At 42.6% G+C, this 18,759-nt stretch overlaps 2 protein-coding genes across 2 annotated transcripts in view; one reads left to right on the top strand and one right to left on the bottom strand.

Moving 5' to 3' along the window:
• The first annotated feature begins 80 nt into the window (after positions 1-80).
• eps8l3a (EPS8-like 3a) lies at positions 81-11,713 on the top strand. Its single transcript, XM_042088800.1, is given in 21 exon segments — positions 81-378; positions 2,610-2,692; positions 2,782-2,849; positions 3,170-3,234; positions 3,440-3,595; positions 4,062-4,211; positions 4,467-4,543; positions 4,848-4,969; positions 5,607-5,706; positions 5,708-5,735; positions 6,115-6,226; positions 6,720-6,793; positions 6,886-6,960; positions 7,361-7,506; positions 8,614-8,803; positions 9,136-9,164; positions 9,271-9,361; positions 9,596-9,700; positions 10,027-10,121; positions 10,833-10,965; positions 11,087-11,713. Coding segments are annotated over 20 exon segments (1,905 nt in total). The 5' UTR covers positions 81-378; positions 2,610-2,633; the 3' UTR covers positions 11,117-11,713.
• Positions 11,714-14,886: 3,173 nt separating this feature from the next.
• LOC121706452 (AMP deaminase 2) overlaps positions 14,887-18,759 on the bottom strand; it is a 49,581-nt gene continuing 45,708 nt past the window's right edge. Inside the window, 6 exon segments of the mRNA XM_042088195.1 lie at positions 14,887-16,180; positions 16,497-16,607; positions 17,143-17,316; positions 17,529-17,649; positions 17,926-18,089; positions 18,414-18,540. Of these exon segments, the coding sequence (XP_041944129.1) occupies positions 15,923-16,180; positions 16,497-16,607; positions 17,143-17,316; positions 17,529-17,649; positions 17,926-18,089; positions 18,414-18,540 (955 nt within the window). The 3' untranslated portion in view covers positions 14,887-15,922.

The following is an 18,759-nucleotide window of genomic DNA, read 5'->3' as shown; positions in this document are numbered from 1 at the left end:
AAGCTCCTTGTGTACAGGCCAGGGTCTACTGGTAAACCTTTGAGCGGAATACTAGACACACCTATGGACCCTTCCCAGCTGCTCAGAGGAAGATACAATTCCAGTCTCCTCACAGTTACCTGTTGATCTGCCACAGGGCACAAACATTACAATATAACCAGGGATCTCTCTCTCTCTCTGCCCCCGCTCCCTACCCACCCATCGGTGGCACTGGACTTTGTCCCGTTATATCATAAGGAAGTTCTCATGTCCTTAGTTTTCCAGCGGTGTACTGCGAGTGTGGATCAAAGTGGAAGAGACCACAGAACGATGATGTGAAGACCCTCACAACACAACACAGAGAGGAGCAAGTGGACTAAGGGAGGTCTTTTCACAAAGGTACCCCAGTTCTCAAAATTTCTATCAGAATGTTGTTTTCTTTTTTTATTCGTTTGGTAATTATGTATGGACTGTTGATGATATATGTGACACACACACTCTGAAACAATGTAATATAACCTGTAAACATATGGACATGGTGGATTGATTGATAATGTATTTGAATAATGAAATGTAGTTTGGACCGATGTCGGCAGGTACTTGTGAGTCTCGCTTTAAATCAGGGTAATGACAGTATTCAGTATCTATTCAAGGCGAAATAACACAACCCATTCGTTACGTGTCTGGTCATTGCCACTGGCCTTCATGGTTTATAGCACACATTTTTGCTTCCCACATATAGCCCAATAGTTATTTCAGCTTGAAATCGGAGTCTCCTTCGTCAAGGCGAAGGCCATCATAGAAAACACAAGTAATCTTGACTCTCTGGTCTCTTAGTTATTTTTATGGCACCATAAACGCTGAGTCCCTTTGGATAATATCTACTCCAGCTTGTTGCTAGGTGGTGGTTCAGAAGTAATAGAACACTGGGTCATTCATTAACATGGAGTGTTTGTGCTGAATTTGACACATGTGCAAATGTTTGATTGAATGTATCTACAGTAATAGATGGGCAGAGTAGGTGGCCATGAATCATTAAAGGAGAATTCCGGTGTGATATTGACCTAAAGTGTATTGAAACATGATACCGAGTGTGAACGTATGTCTCATAGCCCATCTCGGCTTGTCCCCTGCACTCCAAAATCTGGTGCTAGTTAGCTGATGCTACCAACAGCTTTTTCAATAGTGGTGCTTCGGCATCGGGCTAGCCATGCAAATAAATCACTGTTTTACACCCATTTACGAGGCTCAATGTATCTCCACACTTCATTGGTAGACTTCCAAGGGCCCTGACATTTAAAACGAGACATTGAAAACTTTGAAAAAACATTGGTAGTTTACTTACAAGACGATTTATATGGACAGTATCTTCACGAAGTTTAGCGTTTGCAGCCATCTTGAATTTAGTCACGATAAGTCGAGCAACGAGTAAGAATGAACAGGTATGATAAGGGATCAGATTCCAAAAGTAATTCAGTGGAAATGCATGGATTCCAGTTGCTGCTACTGGAAGAAACTGGAATCCATGCATTTCCACTGAATTATTTTTGGAATCTGATCCCTTATCATACCCCAAGAGCTGCCACAATTGTCCCCCTGAGCAAGGCACTTAACCCCAACTTACTCAAAGAGGACTATCCCTGTAGTAGGCTAGGCTATTGTTAGTTCCTCTGAATAGGCATATCAACTAAATGACAAATAATGTGATAGTAAAATCATGACTGATAATTCTGTTGTCCGGGGGTTAAAATCAATCTGGGTATGCCTCTCAGTATAGTGTACCCAGCTGGATCAATGCGTAATATATCCTGTGTGTTTTGGTGTTCTCACCACTAGTATTATTGGCTTTGTGCATTCCATGCTAGGTCTATTACAGATGGTGAGAAATACAGTTGTAGCATCTCTGTGCTACCCTGTATTAAATGGTGACGTATTCCAAAACAAGAGTGTACTCGCTTTAATGAGTGAGTAAAATCTCTGTAGATCCCAAGTATGTTCAATACTGATGCCTATTCAGTATAGGTTACAGCCACACAATTCAGGAAATATCTTCAGAAGGTGTTTTAATACCCAGACATGCTAAGTATCCTTAAGGTAACATAGAGCATAGGCTATTGATTAAAAAAATTGACTGACATTTCATTTGTCAACATTATAGTTTGTTTTAACACACTTAACTCAAAAGCCTGAATGTAGGGAAAAAGTCTCTCCCTAACCAAACAACAAGGAATACATTCAAAGGTGAAAATGAAATTGATGAGAACCCTGTCAAATGTGTTTGTTAATGCTTTCCTCGGGAGGATGTGTGAAGCTGACTGAATTATTAACCAGGATTGCTATACTACTACAGTAAAAAACATAACACAAGGAAGAAAGGTTCCTCCACAGTAGAGGTCTTCTCTGTGACCTTATTTGACTCAGTTAATCTAACTGTAGTGGACTTATACTATGTGTTCATGATGATGACAACAACCCTTTACATGAATGAGTTGTGTAATGCGTATCACAAGTATTATTAAGATGTTAATACAGATGTCAACAATGGATAATGGGCTTCATACAGTCTTTGATCAACGCTGTTCATTTTCGCAGATCTTTCTATTCATGAGAGTTCATTCCTCCTAAAACAGGTGTTTGGCCAAAGACGGTCCAAGATGTACCAAGATCCTTACAGCTTTGACACCAGCAGTTATGCTAGCTCCGTCATATCCAAGTAATCATGGGGTTCTTCTTTTTCTTTATTCTATGTTGATTGTCAGCGGGTTTCAGACTTTTTTTTTTAATGTGCTGTGCTTTTTGCAGTGGATTCTCAGTGGAGACATCTTCCCAGATGTCAAATATATCCAGACCAAGTGGCAAATCCATATATTGTGAGTAAGCCCCTGCTCAAAACAAACCAGATTTATGACTGTGATTCTTAGCATATTATAAACTTTATTCCAGATATTATTCCTTTTGTAGCAACCTGACATTATTACTTGCAATCACATCAACAATAACTTTACACACATAAACATGTTACTATCATCTTTAGAAAATGAAAACCTTTAGACAAAGATTTATAACGCATTGTAAGATTAGTCAATCATTATTGTCTTTAGTGAATAGCAAAATTAGTGGTGAGAGTTATGTTATCTTGCGAAACATTCGTCAGTGGTTTTTAATAGTGGGTTTTATGTCTTCTAAGCAGTGCAGAGAAAAGAGTATGTGAAAAACATCAACAATCAGATGGGCCGCTTCCAGTACAGAGTTGAGGTACTGAACTCCCACAATGCATCTCCCCTCTGATCTGATCAAATGAGACTATTTGACAATGTGAAGGATATAATTAAATTGACTGGAATGGCCAAAAACTGCATGTTATGAATGGATAAAAGCGCAAGATAAAAAGTTGAACTGAAACTAGGCGTATGGCTTAATGGTTTAGTAATTCTCTGAATGCTTTGAACGTTCTCTCCAGCACCTGTTCACCTGTGAAATGGATGGCCGGGACGTGAATCTGGACGATTGTATCGAGCGTCTGAATATGCTGGAGGCCATGGGCAGTGTGTGGGGCCAGGACATGTTCCTGCAGGTGCGGGATGGGTCACTTCAGCTCATCGACATCGAGACCAAAGTGAGAACTGTCTTGACACCGGTGGGAATCCACTCCAGGTTTACCTGAGAATAGCAGGGGGCCCTCTCCAGTTTTGGACAGAATGAATTTCAAAGTTTAGCGAAAATGAAAGGCAAAGTTTTCGTCCAAGTTGGGTCTTGTAGGGTCTTAGTCCATAATGTGATAGCATAATTTCAGGTCAGATCCTGTTCTGTTGTTCATGTCATGTCCTCTGTCCTCATCTCATCATTTGTATTCATTCACATCAATCTGTTTTCTCCTCCCTTGTTATTCCTACTTGTTCTACCTCATTCCTCACACTTATTTCTTTCTCCATCCTTCCTCGACCACCATTCTACATCTTCTTCCTCATCTCTTCTGTCTGTCTCCTTCCACCTCCTCTCCATCCTACTTCCTCCCCTCTTGTCTTATCCTCCTTCTCTCCCCTAATCCTCTCTTCCTCCTCTCCCCTCTCTTCATCTCTCAGGAGGAGCTGGAGACGCATCCGGTCAGTAACGTGTTAGGTGTGCAGGCCGTGCTGGACAACGGCACTTATAACTCCCTGCTGACAGTGGCCGTGTGGGAGGAGCGCAAGATGGGCCACAGCGTCTTCATGTTCCAGAGCGATTCCCTGAGGGTCAGTGGCAGAAAAATGGACCGTCTCTGACTATTTTTACTATTTGGTTGTTGTGTGTTGTGATCTGTAGCTGGTTACTAGATAAGAAACCTTTGAAAGTCTTTTTGGAAAACTCTCTTCACGCAGGTTCCACATTTGCAGGTTCATAGTGTTTGCCTATTAGTACCAGCCCACCTACTCACATGTCCTTCTTTAAGAACTCAAGTGATATACACATCCTTGAACTAAACGTTCCTTCCTTTATTATTCATTTAGGCTGATTATATCAAACAAAATCTAGACAGAGCCATCAACTACAGAAGAGTTGACCATGTAGAAAACAGACAACCCAGGTAAATTTCCTCAGGAAAAACAGTGTGCTTCAAAGTCATCAATATTCTGTAAATGTGCTATTAATGAAAATGACTAGTTAAAAGTGATAAAATACCCTTTTTTTGTTCAGTTTATGAATATAAGTGATGTAATGGTTTGTGCATCTCAAAAGTATTAGTTTTCATAATTTTTACTGTCGTATTCCAGACATAAAATTTGACACATGCAGTAGATATTGAAATGACACTAGTTTTTTTTGAGACACAAAGTGCTCAGGATGAATGAAATCAAATATGTTTAATAAGACGCCATCTGCTGTTGTAGGGATAACCTGAGAGCTATCATGGCTGGCAAGATGAATAGTATCCCTCAGAACAACGGACCTGCTTCAGTAGAGTGGGTTCGCCCAGAACAGCCCCCCATGGAGTGGGACGCCCCAGACTATGGTGAACACGCAGATAAACCCTTATCTGGGGAAGATGACTCTGCCTCCTGGAAACAGACAAGCTGTTTGTTTGTTTGAGAGGCACAGAAAAAGAGAGAAAGAGAGAGAGAGACAGAGGGGGAGAAAAAGTGTGTGTGTAGACAGAGACAGAGAGAGAGAGAGAGAGAGAGAGAGCGTAGCTCAGACTTTGTTAAATTACATGAGGTTGGAGTAAGACTCTGAGCTCATAAAGTGCAACAACAGTAAGGTGGCTCTCTTTTTATCGTGTGGTTTATTGGTTTGTATATCAACAAAATACTTAGACCACTCCTACTGGGTGTGCCTGGAAAAATCTACGTCAGAACAATTCAAGAGCACCCATTTCCTGATGAAGACACAGTAAGGAATGCGTTCCACTAAGATTATTATAAGGAACAACTCAAGGCTTCATAGGGTTGAGACAGACGTCAGCAGCACAGCAGCTGTGACATGCAGTTGAGAGGTGGCACCACACAGCAGTTTAATGTATCTTCTGATAAGGCGCTAACCATGACTGGGTGGATTTATGTTATACTATATGTATGTTTCTGAAGCTTATCTACTTATCTGGTTGGCATAGTGAAGGAGGGGCATCCATTGCTGATGTTGTCTTTCTGCAGATGATAGCCCATTGCCTACACCCACGCCTCCTGCCAAATTACCGGAGCCGGTACAAAGGCAGCCGTCACCCCCTCCACCCCAAAGGACCCCCACCCCCCCCGCCCTACACAGAGAAAGAGAGAAATGTGGTCTGTATTTCACTCACCTTCATTGACTTTCAATTCCATTGATAAAATGACTTTTTGCTGTTTGTGACTTTTTGCCCCACATAACCCTGTGATGAAACTCTTTTAAGCTCTGTTAGAGAAGCAGATATACAGTACATCTATCTAGATAGATTTCAGACGCTAGACCATCTAACCACAAACCACATCTTGGTGACTAGAAGTAGAAAACATTAGGTGTTGCACAACAGATTCCTCTGAGCACAATGACCTGTATTAGTTCAGACCTGCTGGACAGTAAAGCATCCACCTAACACACACATAGTCTGAAGTACCTGAGTGGACAGGGGGTTGCGGGTTTAGGGTCTTGAGAATTTATCTCTCCTCTGAATGCCCCCCACAGGACATCTTGAATCACTTGATAAATGACATCGAGGCCTTCATGGATATAGTGGTCACCGTGGCCCCAAAAGAGAAGAAAAAGAAGAAAAAGGAGAAGAAAAAGAAGTTCAAAGGTAAAGTACTTCAGCTGCAGTAGAAACTGATGAGACATACATTTCATTTTAGCCATTGCACACACAACCAATACCTGATTTTACACTAACACCCGTAGGCCAAAAGTAAGAATGAAAATGACAATATAAACTGGTCCACTTATCAATATCTAATCAATACTTTATATTTTAGTTATAAAATATAAAGTGTAGCCTGTAGCATAATATTTTAAATAGAGACTAGTACGCCACTCCCAGTTACAAGGGTGGGAGAACCCTATACCATATACCTAGGTCACTTCCCCAGCAAGTCCACTAAGAGAATAAACTGATCAGGATACAGCTGTCATATATTCAAATTCTTATTTATTTCACAGAGTTGTTTACAAATACAAGGAAGACAATGGGCTATAATCGCCACCAGTAAGGGTAACCGTAGGCAGTGTGCAAAAGGCTATATCTAAGCCATAGGAGCAGTGTATGAGCTTATCCACTGTGTGTCTCTCTCATAAAGCTATTGCAGGCATGCCTTCCCCAGAGGAGTTTGAAATCTGCTTCCAGAAACTCAAGTTTGCCTTCAACCTTCTGGTAGGTTCCATTGATGCTATAAACCTTATGAAAGCTGAGTGTAATCCCTCGTCGTCAATTGAACCCCTCTCTCCCCTCTCTTTCAATGGTAGGGAGAACTTAACGGGAAGATCAGCGATCCAAGTGCTGCTGACCTTGTCCATGTCTTCTTCTCCATCCTCACCTATGTAAGCTGAGAGAACACTCTTCTCTCTAGTACACCAAAGTCTGACAGGAGATGCAATATATTTTTGTATACAACAGGAAGTCCAATGTATTTTTGACAACTATAACAGATTATTGTGTTCAAGCAGAATAGCAGAATTCTGTAGTCAGAAGTATGTGTCAGGATGTTGGAAGCATAGCAAGGAAGTATGTGTCAGGATGTGTTGGAAGCATAACAGAAGTATGTGTCAGGATGTTGGAAGCATAGCATACTAGCTTGAATATATGACCTACACAGAGGTACATACTGTAACATTTTTGTCCACTCTGCCTGAATATTTTGTTCATTGACTATCATAGCAACACAGTTTTTACATTGCGATATCAACTGACTGGTCTACCTTACTGGTTGCCCTGCTGCAGCTGGTAAACTACTGCTCTGAGGAACTGCCCCCATCTATTGTCGTTCCCCTCTTGATCCCGGAGAGCATCAGGCTGATGAGCGAAGAGGCCACCACAGTGGAGGACCAGTTCTGGCAGACGCTGGGAGACGCCTGGAATATCCCCAGGTAGGACCCATCAGGATCTCATCAGGCAGATAACACCCTCATTTGGAGGAAGAGATATACTAGATTTACATGTCAGTGTAACCTGCGTTGTGTTGGACCTGCGTGATTCAGCCCTGCGCACACGCCCGGACTCGGACCACAGCAAAACAGCAGCACCTCGGATCGGGAGTCGATCGCGCTGACAGTTGAGCTAAAAGCCAAGAAACTTAGGAACGCCTTGTTGCGCCATCCGCCTGACGTTTGAGGCTACTTACACACGCACAGCTAAGCTAGCTGGCTTCCGTTACACTCACCCCCCTAAACCTCACTCCCGATCCGGGTCACGGCTCCAATGTAACCTGCGTTGTGTTGAACCTGCGTGATTCAGCCCTGCCCAGACTCGAACCCGCGAAACAGCAGCACCTCGGATCAGGAGTCGATCGTGCTGCTGACAGTTGAGCTAAAAGCCCAGGCTACTAGCTCGCGTGCCAGCAGCACTCTTGAGGCGTCGGGGAGTGAGGTTTACCAATGTTACACACGCACAGCTAAGCTAGCTGGCTTCCGTTACATCAAATCAGGGTGCTCGGTGGTAGTGGGGGAGGGGCGTGAGAGTTGTAAAATTTTGGCTAAGTCCCCTCAATTTGTCAGACTTGCCAACTGCAGCTTTAAGTGCCCACGGGGACTCATGTTTGATTCTGACCCGTGGTCATTTCCCAATCTACTCCCATCTCTCTCCCACTCATTTTCTGTCGATCTCTTCTCTGTCACAATTAAAGACAAAAGCTAACAAGGCCCAATACATTTCTAAACAAGTGTATATTTACATTTTTTTGTAGCTTTTGCCTTTATGATAGATAGATAACTTCTGGGTGCTTGTGGTTGGCTCCATACTTGTGTAGGTGTGCTCATGTACCAGGTGGGCAGTTCTGCTGCCTGCTGGAGCTCTCCCTCTGACCTGATGAAGACCCAGTGTGTTTACTTACACTCTGCTCCATATAATGGGCTAGTCTAACAGTTCACAGAATCAGTTTATGGTTTCAGACTAAGGAAAGGGGAGGTGCTGCTATGGGCACCTGCAGTGTGTGTCTGTCTGTCTGCGCGTGACAAGTGTGTGGTTTTCCCTGTCAGTACCCAGTGGCCAGATGACGACGAGGAGATTCCTGAGTACTTCCCGACGTTCGATGATGGTTGGATACCCCCAGACGTCACACCTGAGAGTCAGCCGCAGGCACAGCCACAGCCATGGCCGCCATCGTCCAGTCGTCCCATCAGCAGGCAGCCCAGTCAGCACACCAGGAATGAGACACCACTAAATCAGGTCAAACACACACACACACACACACACACACAAACACACACACACACACACACACAGAGAGACATATACTCACACACACAGAGAGACATATACTCACACGCAGACACATACACTCACACACACACATACATACAACCTAATACACACAAATAATGCACACACACATGCATACCTGTATACTGTAACAGACATTTCATTTTTTAGATAAAACTTATTGCTCACTCTTATATTTGGATGCAATAAATCTAATCTAATCTAAAACAACTTGCTAGTAAAGCCGATATGTAATGTGATCATCCCACCATACTGAAGTGTTGCCACTCTCTTCACAGGCCCCATGGAAGCCCCCACCCGATGAGGAGTATGTTTGCTTCCTTCTCCCCCAGTGTTTATGCTGTGTCATTAGATATGTGGCTAATCAAGCGTTGGTCTCACCAACCACCATATGCCTCTGTGTTTCCCTGCAGAGAGGAGGAGGCCAATTACATGCGTGTGATCTTCGACTTCACCGCCAGGAACCAGAGAGAGCTCAGCATCTCAAAAGGGGAAATTGTCCAGGTGAATTAAGAAGGGAGTCACCTAAGTGGCACTAAGACTGAGGGGATGAGAGCACATGTGCAGACCATTTGGCTAATGATATCAAAACTAGACAACAGAAAAGAAAAGAAACTGGTCACCAGGAAGATACTTTGATGCTCTTTGATAAGAGCATCAAAGTGCATGGATATTTGCAAATTCATATGTGAACAAGTGCCGCTGTGTCTTGAGATCTATCTGACCATGTCTCTACAGCTGCTGGATATGTCCAAGCAATGGTGGAAGGTACGAAATAACAATGGAGAGGTAGGACACGTCCCAAACAACGTCTTGGAGCCACTAGACAAAAAGGAGAGAGAGGTAAAAACATGGCCGCCAGCATTACCTGCTGTCACATTTTATTCCAATGAAACGGGCAGTAAAACTGATATTGATACTGATATTTTCCACTCGCATTAGAATAAATGAATTGAGTTTTGATTAATAGTGTGCCTGGCATATATTTCCACTGCTCAGGGTCTATAAGGAGATCTGAGTATTACAACAAGTTTTGTGTGGGCTAGCGTTAGCACTGAATTGGGATGCATGGGAGACCCTAGCAAGCTTAGACATTTGGGTGTTTTCTGATATCTTTAAAAAGATTAAAATCAATTGATCGTCTTCTGATGTATTGCTCTCCATCCCAGGAACAACAGCAAGTGGTGACCATCCCAAACTTGACCAAGAAATCTAAACCACCAGAGGTGAAGGCCTGGTTGGAGTACAAGGGATTCAATAAGATGTAAGTGGTTACTATACATATAACTGACAGCAGTCACGTGTTTAATGTATTCAACCACTAACATGATAAAGTAAATGGTATTGCACAGCTCCTAGACCTTCTTTGAATAAAAGTGTAAATTAAGGCATTGAGTATATTTCTGTTAGTATGTGCAAATATTATTGAAGGGAAATTCCGGTCTAACATCAACTTAGGGTTTATTTCTGTATAACAGGTGTAGGCTACATTTTTAATTTGGGATCAAAACCATGTCAATCGGTCCAGTTTTGAGCAAGACTGAAATATGCATTTACATAGGCCTTTGGGAGCATCTTCCATACATCAAATTAAATAGCTCTTTTCAGCCATTAACTGTGCTCAAACAAAATCATTACACGTCTATGCTGCTATCGGTCTCTGCAGACAAACTGAAGTATTTGTATTTTTGTGCAAAGAAAAGGTAATAAAAAGACTGTTTGTGTAGTCAGTGCATTACCTTGCTCTTCTTCAGGTCGTTGTCATCTTGTGAGAAGAAAGTCTGTTCTCAAAGTCCATTATCAAACTCGACTTGATCGACTTACAGACTGTCTCCACACAAGATGGCTGCGCCTTACTCAAAGCTGCACCGACTGATGCCATTTTGGTCCCAAACAAAAATGTACAGTCGTTATCATAGACTAACATTGTATTATTATTAACTAATGAGCTGCGCCTTTCCTGTTCTTCTCTCAGCACGGTGCGTTGTCTGAGCATGCTCAGTGGTGCCTCTCTTCTCGGGATGACCCGCGAGGAGCTGAAGATGATTTGTCCTGACGAGGGGGACCGGGTGTTCTTCCAGCTGCAGAATGTCAAGGCAGCAAATGCTGTGAGTAACCATAGCAACCTCAGACAACCACACAAATCATAGAAAGTGCCCACACAGGGTTTTTTTTAAACTGCTCTTTATCAAACTCACGTGAGGTTTCTTTTCCCTCTTTTCAATCTAGTTGGCAAGTGAAGTCAGACATATGGAATAATGACTCAACAAAAGGAACTGGACCCAATAGAGAATCTGAAGGACTAAGACATAACTAAAAACGATGTGTACGGTCATTTGGATACAGGAACCTTTCGTTACATGCCCGCTAAGGAAGGCTTGGAAGGATTCTTTGGAAACCACTGTACTTTACTGTAAATGTATGCTGTTAATGTAAGAATGAGATTTAAGCAGTATTTCTTGCAACTCCTGCTGTAACATAGCAATCACCTCTAGGATCCTCCGTTCTGCTGTTCCCATGGAAACAAATATTGTGCCTGATGCCACATATCTACTGTATACATCCTACGTGGTCAATTATGTACACCTTCATTCACACATAAATATACTTTGTCTCTATTTATGCTCAATTTTGTCTTGCCATAACACTATTTGTAGCAGGAGACATTTCTCCATGACCTTGCTCTACAAATTAATTACACTAAACTCTATGCATTTTCAAGATGTAGTGATAAAATAAAACAAATAATATTCTGCATGTGTTATGTTAAAAATAGTCTTGACATAATGCCATATGTAAATTTTCTTACTTAGGAATGAGCTCAAGTTCATGAATAAAAGAAAATGAGTGGCAAGCAAGTGAATATACATGCTTTATTTCATTGTAGCATTACATATGTACTGTTCCAGCACAGAGGCTTCCAGGAGTCTGTGAGACATTGCTTTTTGTGTGAAAGCATACCAGTGACTACATAAAAAGTCAAATCAAACCTATAACCTTGAAGAGCATACAAAACATACAAACCCACACACGCATGAGACAAAACAAAACAAATAAAAGAATGACAAAACCTAAAACACATAGAAAAAGGCTGTTTAAAAAATACTGGAAAAAAACAAACACAAATATGGTTCATAATTGTATAATTACACAAAGCCTGTGAAGCACACCTAAATTGACCTTAGCGTGTGTTCCAGGACCCCCACTAGTTACAGTCAGGGTGGTAGGAGTGTGATGATGTGAATGTGCACTGATCTTAACAATGTTGCTTTAATATCTTGAAGTGCATATTTCACATATTACACACAAACTCTTAAACTAGAACAGAATAAACACTTTAGAGTAAATCTGTGTAGGATTCTCAGTAATGTAAAGATTACATTTAATAAAAGGTGTTTGGAGAAGGATATACAGAATAATGTCAAAATCCGCTTTATTTATGAAATGACATTTCAGAAGTGTATCATGACATTTCCAAATAGAAGATTTAAAAAAAAGGTTTTAAAAGAATTGAGAAATTTGGTTTACCCCTATGGTGAAGCTCAAAGCTTCACAGCTGTGGCTATGGCACACCACATGCATTTTAGCATCGTATACACCCCATCATGCTCACCAGGCAAGATAACAATTTAGAATATCACTGAAGCAAGATCAAAAACTGGACATTTGTTTGGGTCTCTCTAAATGTCCATCAGTGTTAAAGAAATCAGACATACAGTATTTGGAAACCGAGGTGAAGCATATTGCCATGCCAGATTCATATACATTGTTTCCACTGAGGCTAATGATCAAAGGGTGGATTGCTTGTTTTTTTTTTAATGGAATTAGTGAGTTTCTCAAATCAGTACAAACAAATAGTACATCAAAAATAACAGTAAAAATAAACAAGTGACATAATTTGAAAAACAAATGTTAAATCTAATTGCTTATCAATAAACAAACAAAAAAATCATCTGCAACAAATCAACGTTCACGTTTTTATTTTGCTGCTACCACTCACCACATGAATTAATAAATGGTCTGTATAAACTGCTTATCTCTCTGTTATATAAAAAATACTTTTTATATTCAAGCAAAATCAGAGCTATCCACTTAAGTCTCTACCCATGACACCCTTTCACAGTGAGACTTCTGAGCACTGTGAGGACCAATTACATCGTCCTCATTCTGAGACACACAAGCGATGATGTGGACATGCGTCCTCACACGGAGGCACATACGTGGGCATGTCCCCAGCGTTGGCATCCATGAGTTCCACGGGGAAGAGGACAGTCACACTCAAACGAGACCACCACAAGGACTCAGACGTACACATACCATCATCTCGAGTCCTAAACAGACAGGGGACCCATGTCCAGAATCCTCAGAGTGAGCCAAGAGAGGTACGAACCAAAGAACCAAAACGGGTTGGAGATGTGGAGGGCACTGACCTCTGCCCTAATTCATCCCCTGTCCAGAGTGAAGCTGGAGGAACATGAGGGTGATCCCAACTTAAAATCCAAAATAAAATGAAAACTGAAAGACCTTTGAGTGAAAGCTGGTGTCTTTGGGCGGTATGACTATCAAAGAAAGGGCTGGATGGGAAATAAAATCGATTGAGGGTGTTAATGACCTCGGAGATTAGAGTTGCCCCTCCAAGAAAACATAAGGATGGTTACCATGGTTGATCGTCATGGCACCCTGATCGCCATCATCCAAGATCATTCAAACATCCCCTTCATGTCACCAGACAGGATTTGAAGTCACTTCCTGTATTGGATCATCACATTTGACAGTACATTGTAAACAGTGTTTCTGTCCATTCACCTCCTCAAAAGTCCATAAGGAAACATCACAGACACGTGCAAAATAAAAATAGATGGCCTGCTGACATGACAAAATAAACAATAAAATAACTATTTGGCCAGTGAGTAGATTCTCACTTTACTTATAACTGTGACTTCTTTCAGTCTGAGAGCACATCACATTCCTCATTCCACATTCCATTCTTCAACTATCAATGACTGTGACCTCTCAAATCTCACTGAAGGCCTTTAAAAAAAGTAAATAACTAAAAATACAAAAAAAACTGAAAAGGCACACGGATTTCTTGGCTTGGTTGGTTGGTTGCTTTGAGAACATGCAGAGATGTCAGCACAGGTTGAACTCCCTCGCTAGGAAGAACTCAAGGCTCAGGGATACTGGGGCAACGAGAGGGGGGTGAGGGTGGGGGCATTGGGATGTCTGAGGTAATGATAGAAGGATACCCCCCCCCCCCCCTACGGTTCAAACCGTGCCAGACTACGACATGCTTCACTTCACACATGCAAACTCTGCAAACTCAGACAGCAAAACTAGTCACTCGTTTTGCCATCTTGATTTATATACGTATATGTGCAAATGTGAAAGACTTCTCAGAATGGATATCCACTCTACCACACACTGGTCTACTGTACAGTACAAACTGTATATATTAAAGGGACACCAGGCAAGCCTGATGCTTTTTCTCTACGAAACTCCCCCTCGCTCGGTCTGAAGCTCTTTTCCTTTTCTTTGCGTCTTCCGTCAAGGGTTTTCGCTGCTTCTTCGCCGGCTCTGCCATTATACACACGTTTGCAACAATCTCTAGCGTTTTGTTAGCCTGCCTCTGTGCTGTAAACTGATACTGCTTTGGTCGGGTAGGATACACCGAACTTGCAAGTGGGATATTCTTCCTACAGGCAGTAGGGGCGGGCGAGAGAGCCTTCATTCGCCCCGTAATGAGTCATTTAACCATATACCGACTTAAGAAGATGATTAATTAACACAAAAACGTTGCCTGGTGTCCCTTTAATATACAGATATTATGCCATGGCTCTATACACTAGAATAACATCCTTCTTGTGAGCTGCATATACCAGTATACATGTGTTGCTTCAAATAGATAGATTTAGTACGGAATATACAGGTTGTTTCTTATTCTTACAATTAAAACTAAAACATTTTCTACAATGTTCACACTTTGGAATGTTTCTTCCAGACCATATATTTGGTCTTCATCTCTGTCCATCCTTAAAGTCTCGTGAGTACAGGGAACATGCAGTTTGAGACCTGTGAGCAGTGTCCCTGTGGTCCTCCTGAAGGGACAGTTTCACACTTTTGTGGAACTTTTGTCCATTTCTTTCTTAAACATGTCTGTTGTGTGACACAGAGTGTGTATGTGTGCGTGTTTGAGTGTGTTTAAATTCCTGCTTATGTGCGTCGAGTTAAAATGTGTGGGTGGATGGGTCATGTTGGGTTAGTCGTGTTTCTGTGTGCGTTGTATAAGGCAGCCGATATTGACTTTGCTGAATGATTCTACTTTGTAGTTGCTACTGAACATGGAAGATGAAGGTAGTGTCAGTTTTCATAAGGCAGCATGACTAGGGGATAGGGACAGCTTGCAGCGCTTGGGGGCTAGTGATGAAAAAACAAAATGGTTGATCTGATTGGTCAAGACCTTTACATGCAGCCATCACATGACAGGAAAATTGGTCACTGCGGGTGGGTCTTCAAATCCAAATGACCAACAATAAGCATTTGTCCCCTAAGCATCTCGTTGATGTAGAAGCACACATGACAGAGAAATGGCATACTGAAGGACATTGATAACTTATACCATGTGATCATATGGTAAAAAATGCATCACAGTGAAGAGGCTATAATCGGAGAGATGAGGCAAGAGCCGCATACTAGTTTAAAAACAAAAGCATAAGGGGAAGCATCCAAATGCGGTATTGGGGAAAACACTGCTTAGGGGGCGTACTGGTTACCAAATGGCAATCCACTAAAAACGAAAAATAGCCGTGATATAGCGGGGACCCTGCAGATTTTTTTTTCTTTTTTTCCCCAATTCCTTGGCTTCATTTTTTGGGACTCAAGCAGCTAAGGGTGCAAGAGGAGACAGGAGACCGGTAATAAAGGTTACGTCTCCTCTTCCTCCTCCTCCTCCTCCCCCCTTTGTGACTCATGCTGGAAACAGAGCAAGATGCAGAGAAAGAGAGGGAGAGAGACAGAGAGAGAGTGAAGGGAGGGAGGGAGGGAGGGACAGCGTTTTGGACCTGGCGATCAGTGCTTCTGCTGCGTGGTGATGGTCTGCTGCCGTTGCCCTGGGAACGAGGCCATGGAGAGCGTGTCCTCCTCTTCCGCCTCGTCCAGAAGATTGGACGCCTCTTGCGTGCGCACGGCGTGTGTGATGAGGTGCAGCTCCTCGTTCAGCGTCTCGTGTCGGTAGGCCACGCGGATGTCCGGCACGTTGGTACGGCGGATGTCGTTGCTCTCCGGGCCCTCATGGTTGTAGCCTGGTCCCAGCCAGTAGCTCTTAGTCTACATGAGGAGAGAGAGAGAGAGAGAGAGAGAGAGAGAGAGAGAGAGAGAGAGAGAGAGAGAGAGAGAGACAGAGAGAGAGAGAGAGAGAAGTGGTTGTGAATGTGTCTGTTTACACGCCATTGGATTAACACTATGAATATGTTGAACATATTTAGCGAGAAGTGAATGTGTTAATAACAAGCAACTGCAGGAAATTATGGTTTCAATTACTTTGTATTTTCCATGCGATGTTTGTGAAGAGAGAAAAGAGGCAATAAAAAAAGATCAGTGGACATGACAATGCAGCAGAGATGGTCTGTGAGAGTTCACTCACTTTGTGGGAGAACCCGCTCATGAGGACACTGTTTCTGGACAGCTCACACATGTCGCAGGAGCTGAGCTTCCACACCTGGGCGGCAATGCTGTACTCCTCCATCAGGGGCTCCTGTGTGAAATGGACACACACACACACACACACACACACACACACACACACACACACACACACACACACACACACACACACACACAGACACAATAATGCACACACACAATAATTCACACACATAAACAAACTCTAATCTGAACAAGATGTATATTTATATTAAACAGGAAAGACTAAGGGCACCAATTTATTTATATAAGTGCACTCGGCTACTGTGTGACAAAAAGGTCAAATACTCTGTCTCTGTTCGTCCATTCTATGTCATCTTTAAACAAATTCATGTACGGAGAAGTTCCTCACCTGTGCACTGACCCACCGGGGCTTGCATGTAGCGTGGTGCTCAGTTTTGCCCAGTTCATTAAATTAGCCTTAGTGTGTGTGTGTGTGTGTGTGTGTGTGTGTCGGTTATTAATGCATTGCATTGTGCATACCGTGTCAAGCAAATCAGAGCCCTAAATCTGTCACAGATAAAACATTAAGACATTAATTCTGCCGTATAATGGCAGAAATCAGGTTTGACTGGCGCCGTGCTGACCTTGGTGAAGTGGAACTGTAAGGGGTCATCTGTGGACAGAGAGACCATGAGTCCACGGGACAGATACTCGGGCAGGGGGTTGCGGTGGTAACTAAGGAACAGACTGTTGTTGCTAAGCGGTGACATAGCGATACCAATCTGGGCCAAGTAGTACAGGTACTGCAGCACTGGAGCCTGAGCAGGAATAAGCATGTGAGGATCAAACATCAGAACATTCAGTACTCCAACACATCATGAGAAATAGACAGTCATCATCATACAACATAAAAAAAGCATCATTCAGTAAGCTTCTTCTCACAAACACAAACACAGATGCTTGTGCATCTGTCAACACGCAACAATCATGTGTCTGTGTGTCAGAGTGATGACAGAGTCGTGTCTCTCACCTTCCTCAGCAGCAGTCCGTGGGAGATGTTCTGAGACAGCAAGAAACCCGACACCAGGTGGTGGATAGGCCCCGCCTCCCCACAATGCGGTCGCAACACAAGTGTGTGGAAGCCCCGCCTCCTGTAGAGTGATCAAGGTGGGTGTGTTTTTTAGCATACTTCTTGTCTATTCCAATATTTCTAATGTTAATATGATAATATGGCCGGTGATCTAGCATACTTTTCTTACTCTATAGTGGTATGACATGACATGACCAATACACAACCATATTATGTGTATGATACTAATAAAACCACCATTTTTCCTCACAAATATTTCTCATAGCTAAACCTATCAAGCTCTTCCTTCGTACTGAGAGGCAGGTGACCTGTGGGCGGTGTGCTGCTGAAATCTTACCTGCGCAGGTGGTTGAGCACGGTCATGTTGGCATACATGTAGTAGAGGTAGTAGGAGTAGGGTGGGTTGCTCTCCTCCGTCCAGTTGGCGGGCAGAGGACTGTCCAGGTTGAAGATGTGCTGCTCCGGCTTGGATTCGTCGTCCACACTGTCAAAGCCTACCAGCTGCGGAGATGACACACACACACACGTGCACACATACACACATACAAACACATTCACACACACACACCCATACACACACACAGACAAAAAACGTAAATGTTGTTAAATATCTACATGCACTATCAGCCACATTAAGTGTATTCTGTATTGCTCTGATATTGCTCACTATACAGCTATTTCTTTCTATTACATTACGCCTAACTGAAATCAACTTATGAACTAATCATCAAATAATTCAAAGCCAAATGGGTAGGCTGGCAGCTGGGACCACCAAGCAGCAGGGGGCGCCCTTTCCCCCCATCATGCAGCTTTGCTGTCACTCACGTGCTGGAGGAAGAGGTGGAGTTCCGGGTGGCTGCGCGGATCCACAGTGACCTCAAATAGGGGCATGAAGATGTTCTCCAGCATCTCCTCGAAGTTGGCCAGCTGTTTCTTAGTGTGGTAAACGTCACTGTGAACACATACAAGAGAGGACTCAGTGTTGTTATGGTCACATTCACACAAAACGTTCAGTAACAGTGGAGTTATTATATCTGTTTTAAAGTACAGTTAAATTTTTTGAGAGCAAAAAACAACAACACGTGAACACTGAAACCACCCATTGTAAACTAGTACCTCTCTACTTAATCGCATTTGTCAATTTTGAGTCTGATGACCCAAATAATACTCC

The sequence above is a fragment of the Alosa sapidissima genome, chromosome 4, assembly GCF_018492685.1.
Source record: "Alosa sapidissima isolate fAloSap1 chromosome 4, fAloSap1.pri, whole genome shotgun sequence".
NCBI classification, from domain to species: Eukaryota; Metazoa; Chordata; class Actinopteri; order Clupeiformes; family Clupeidae; genus Alosa; species Alosa sapidissima.
This window is presented reverse-complemented; position numbering and strand designations above follow the sequence as displayed.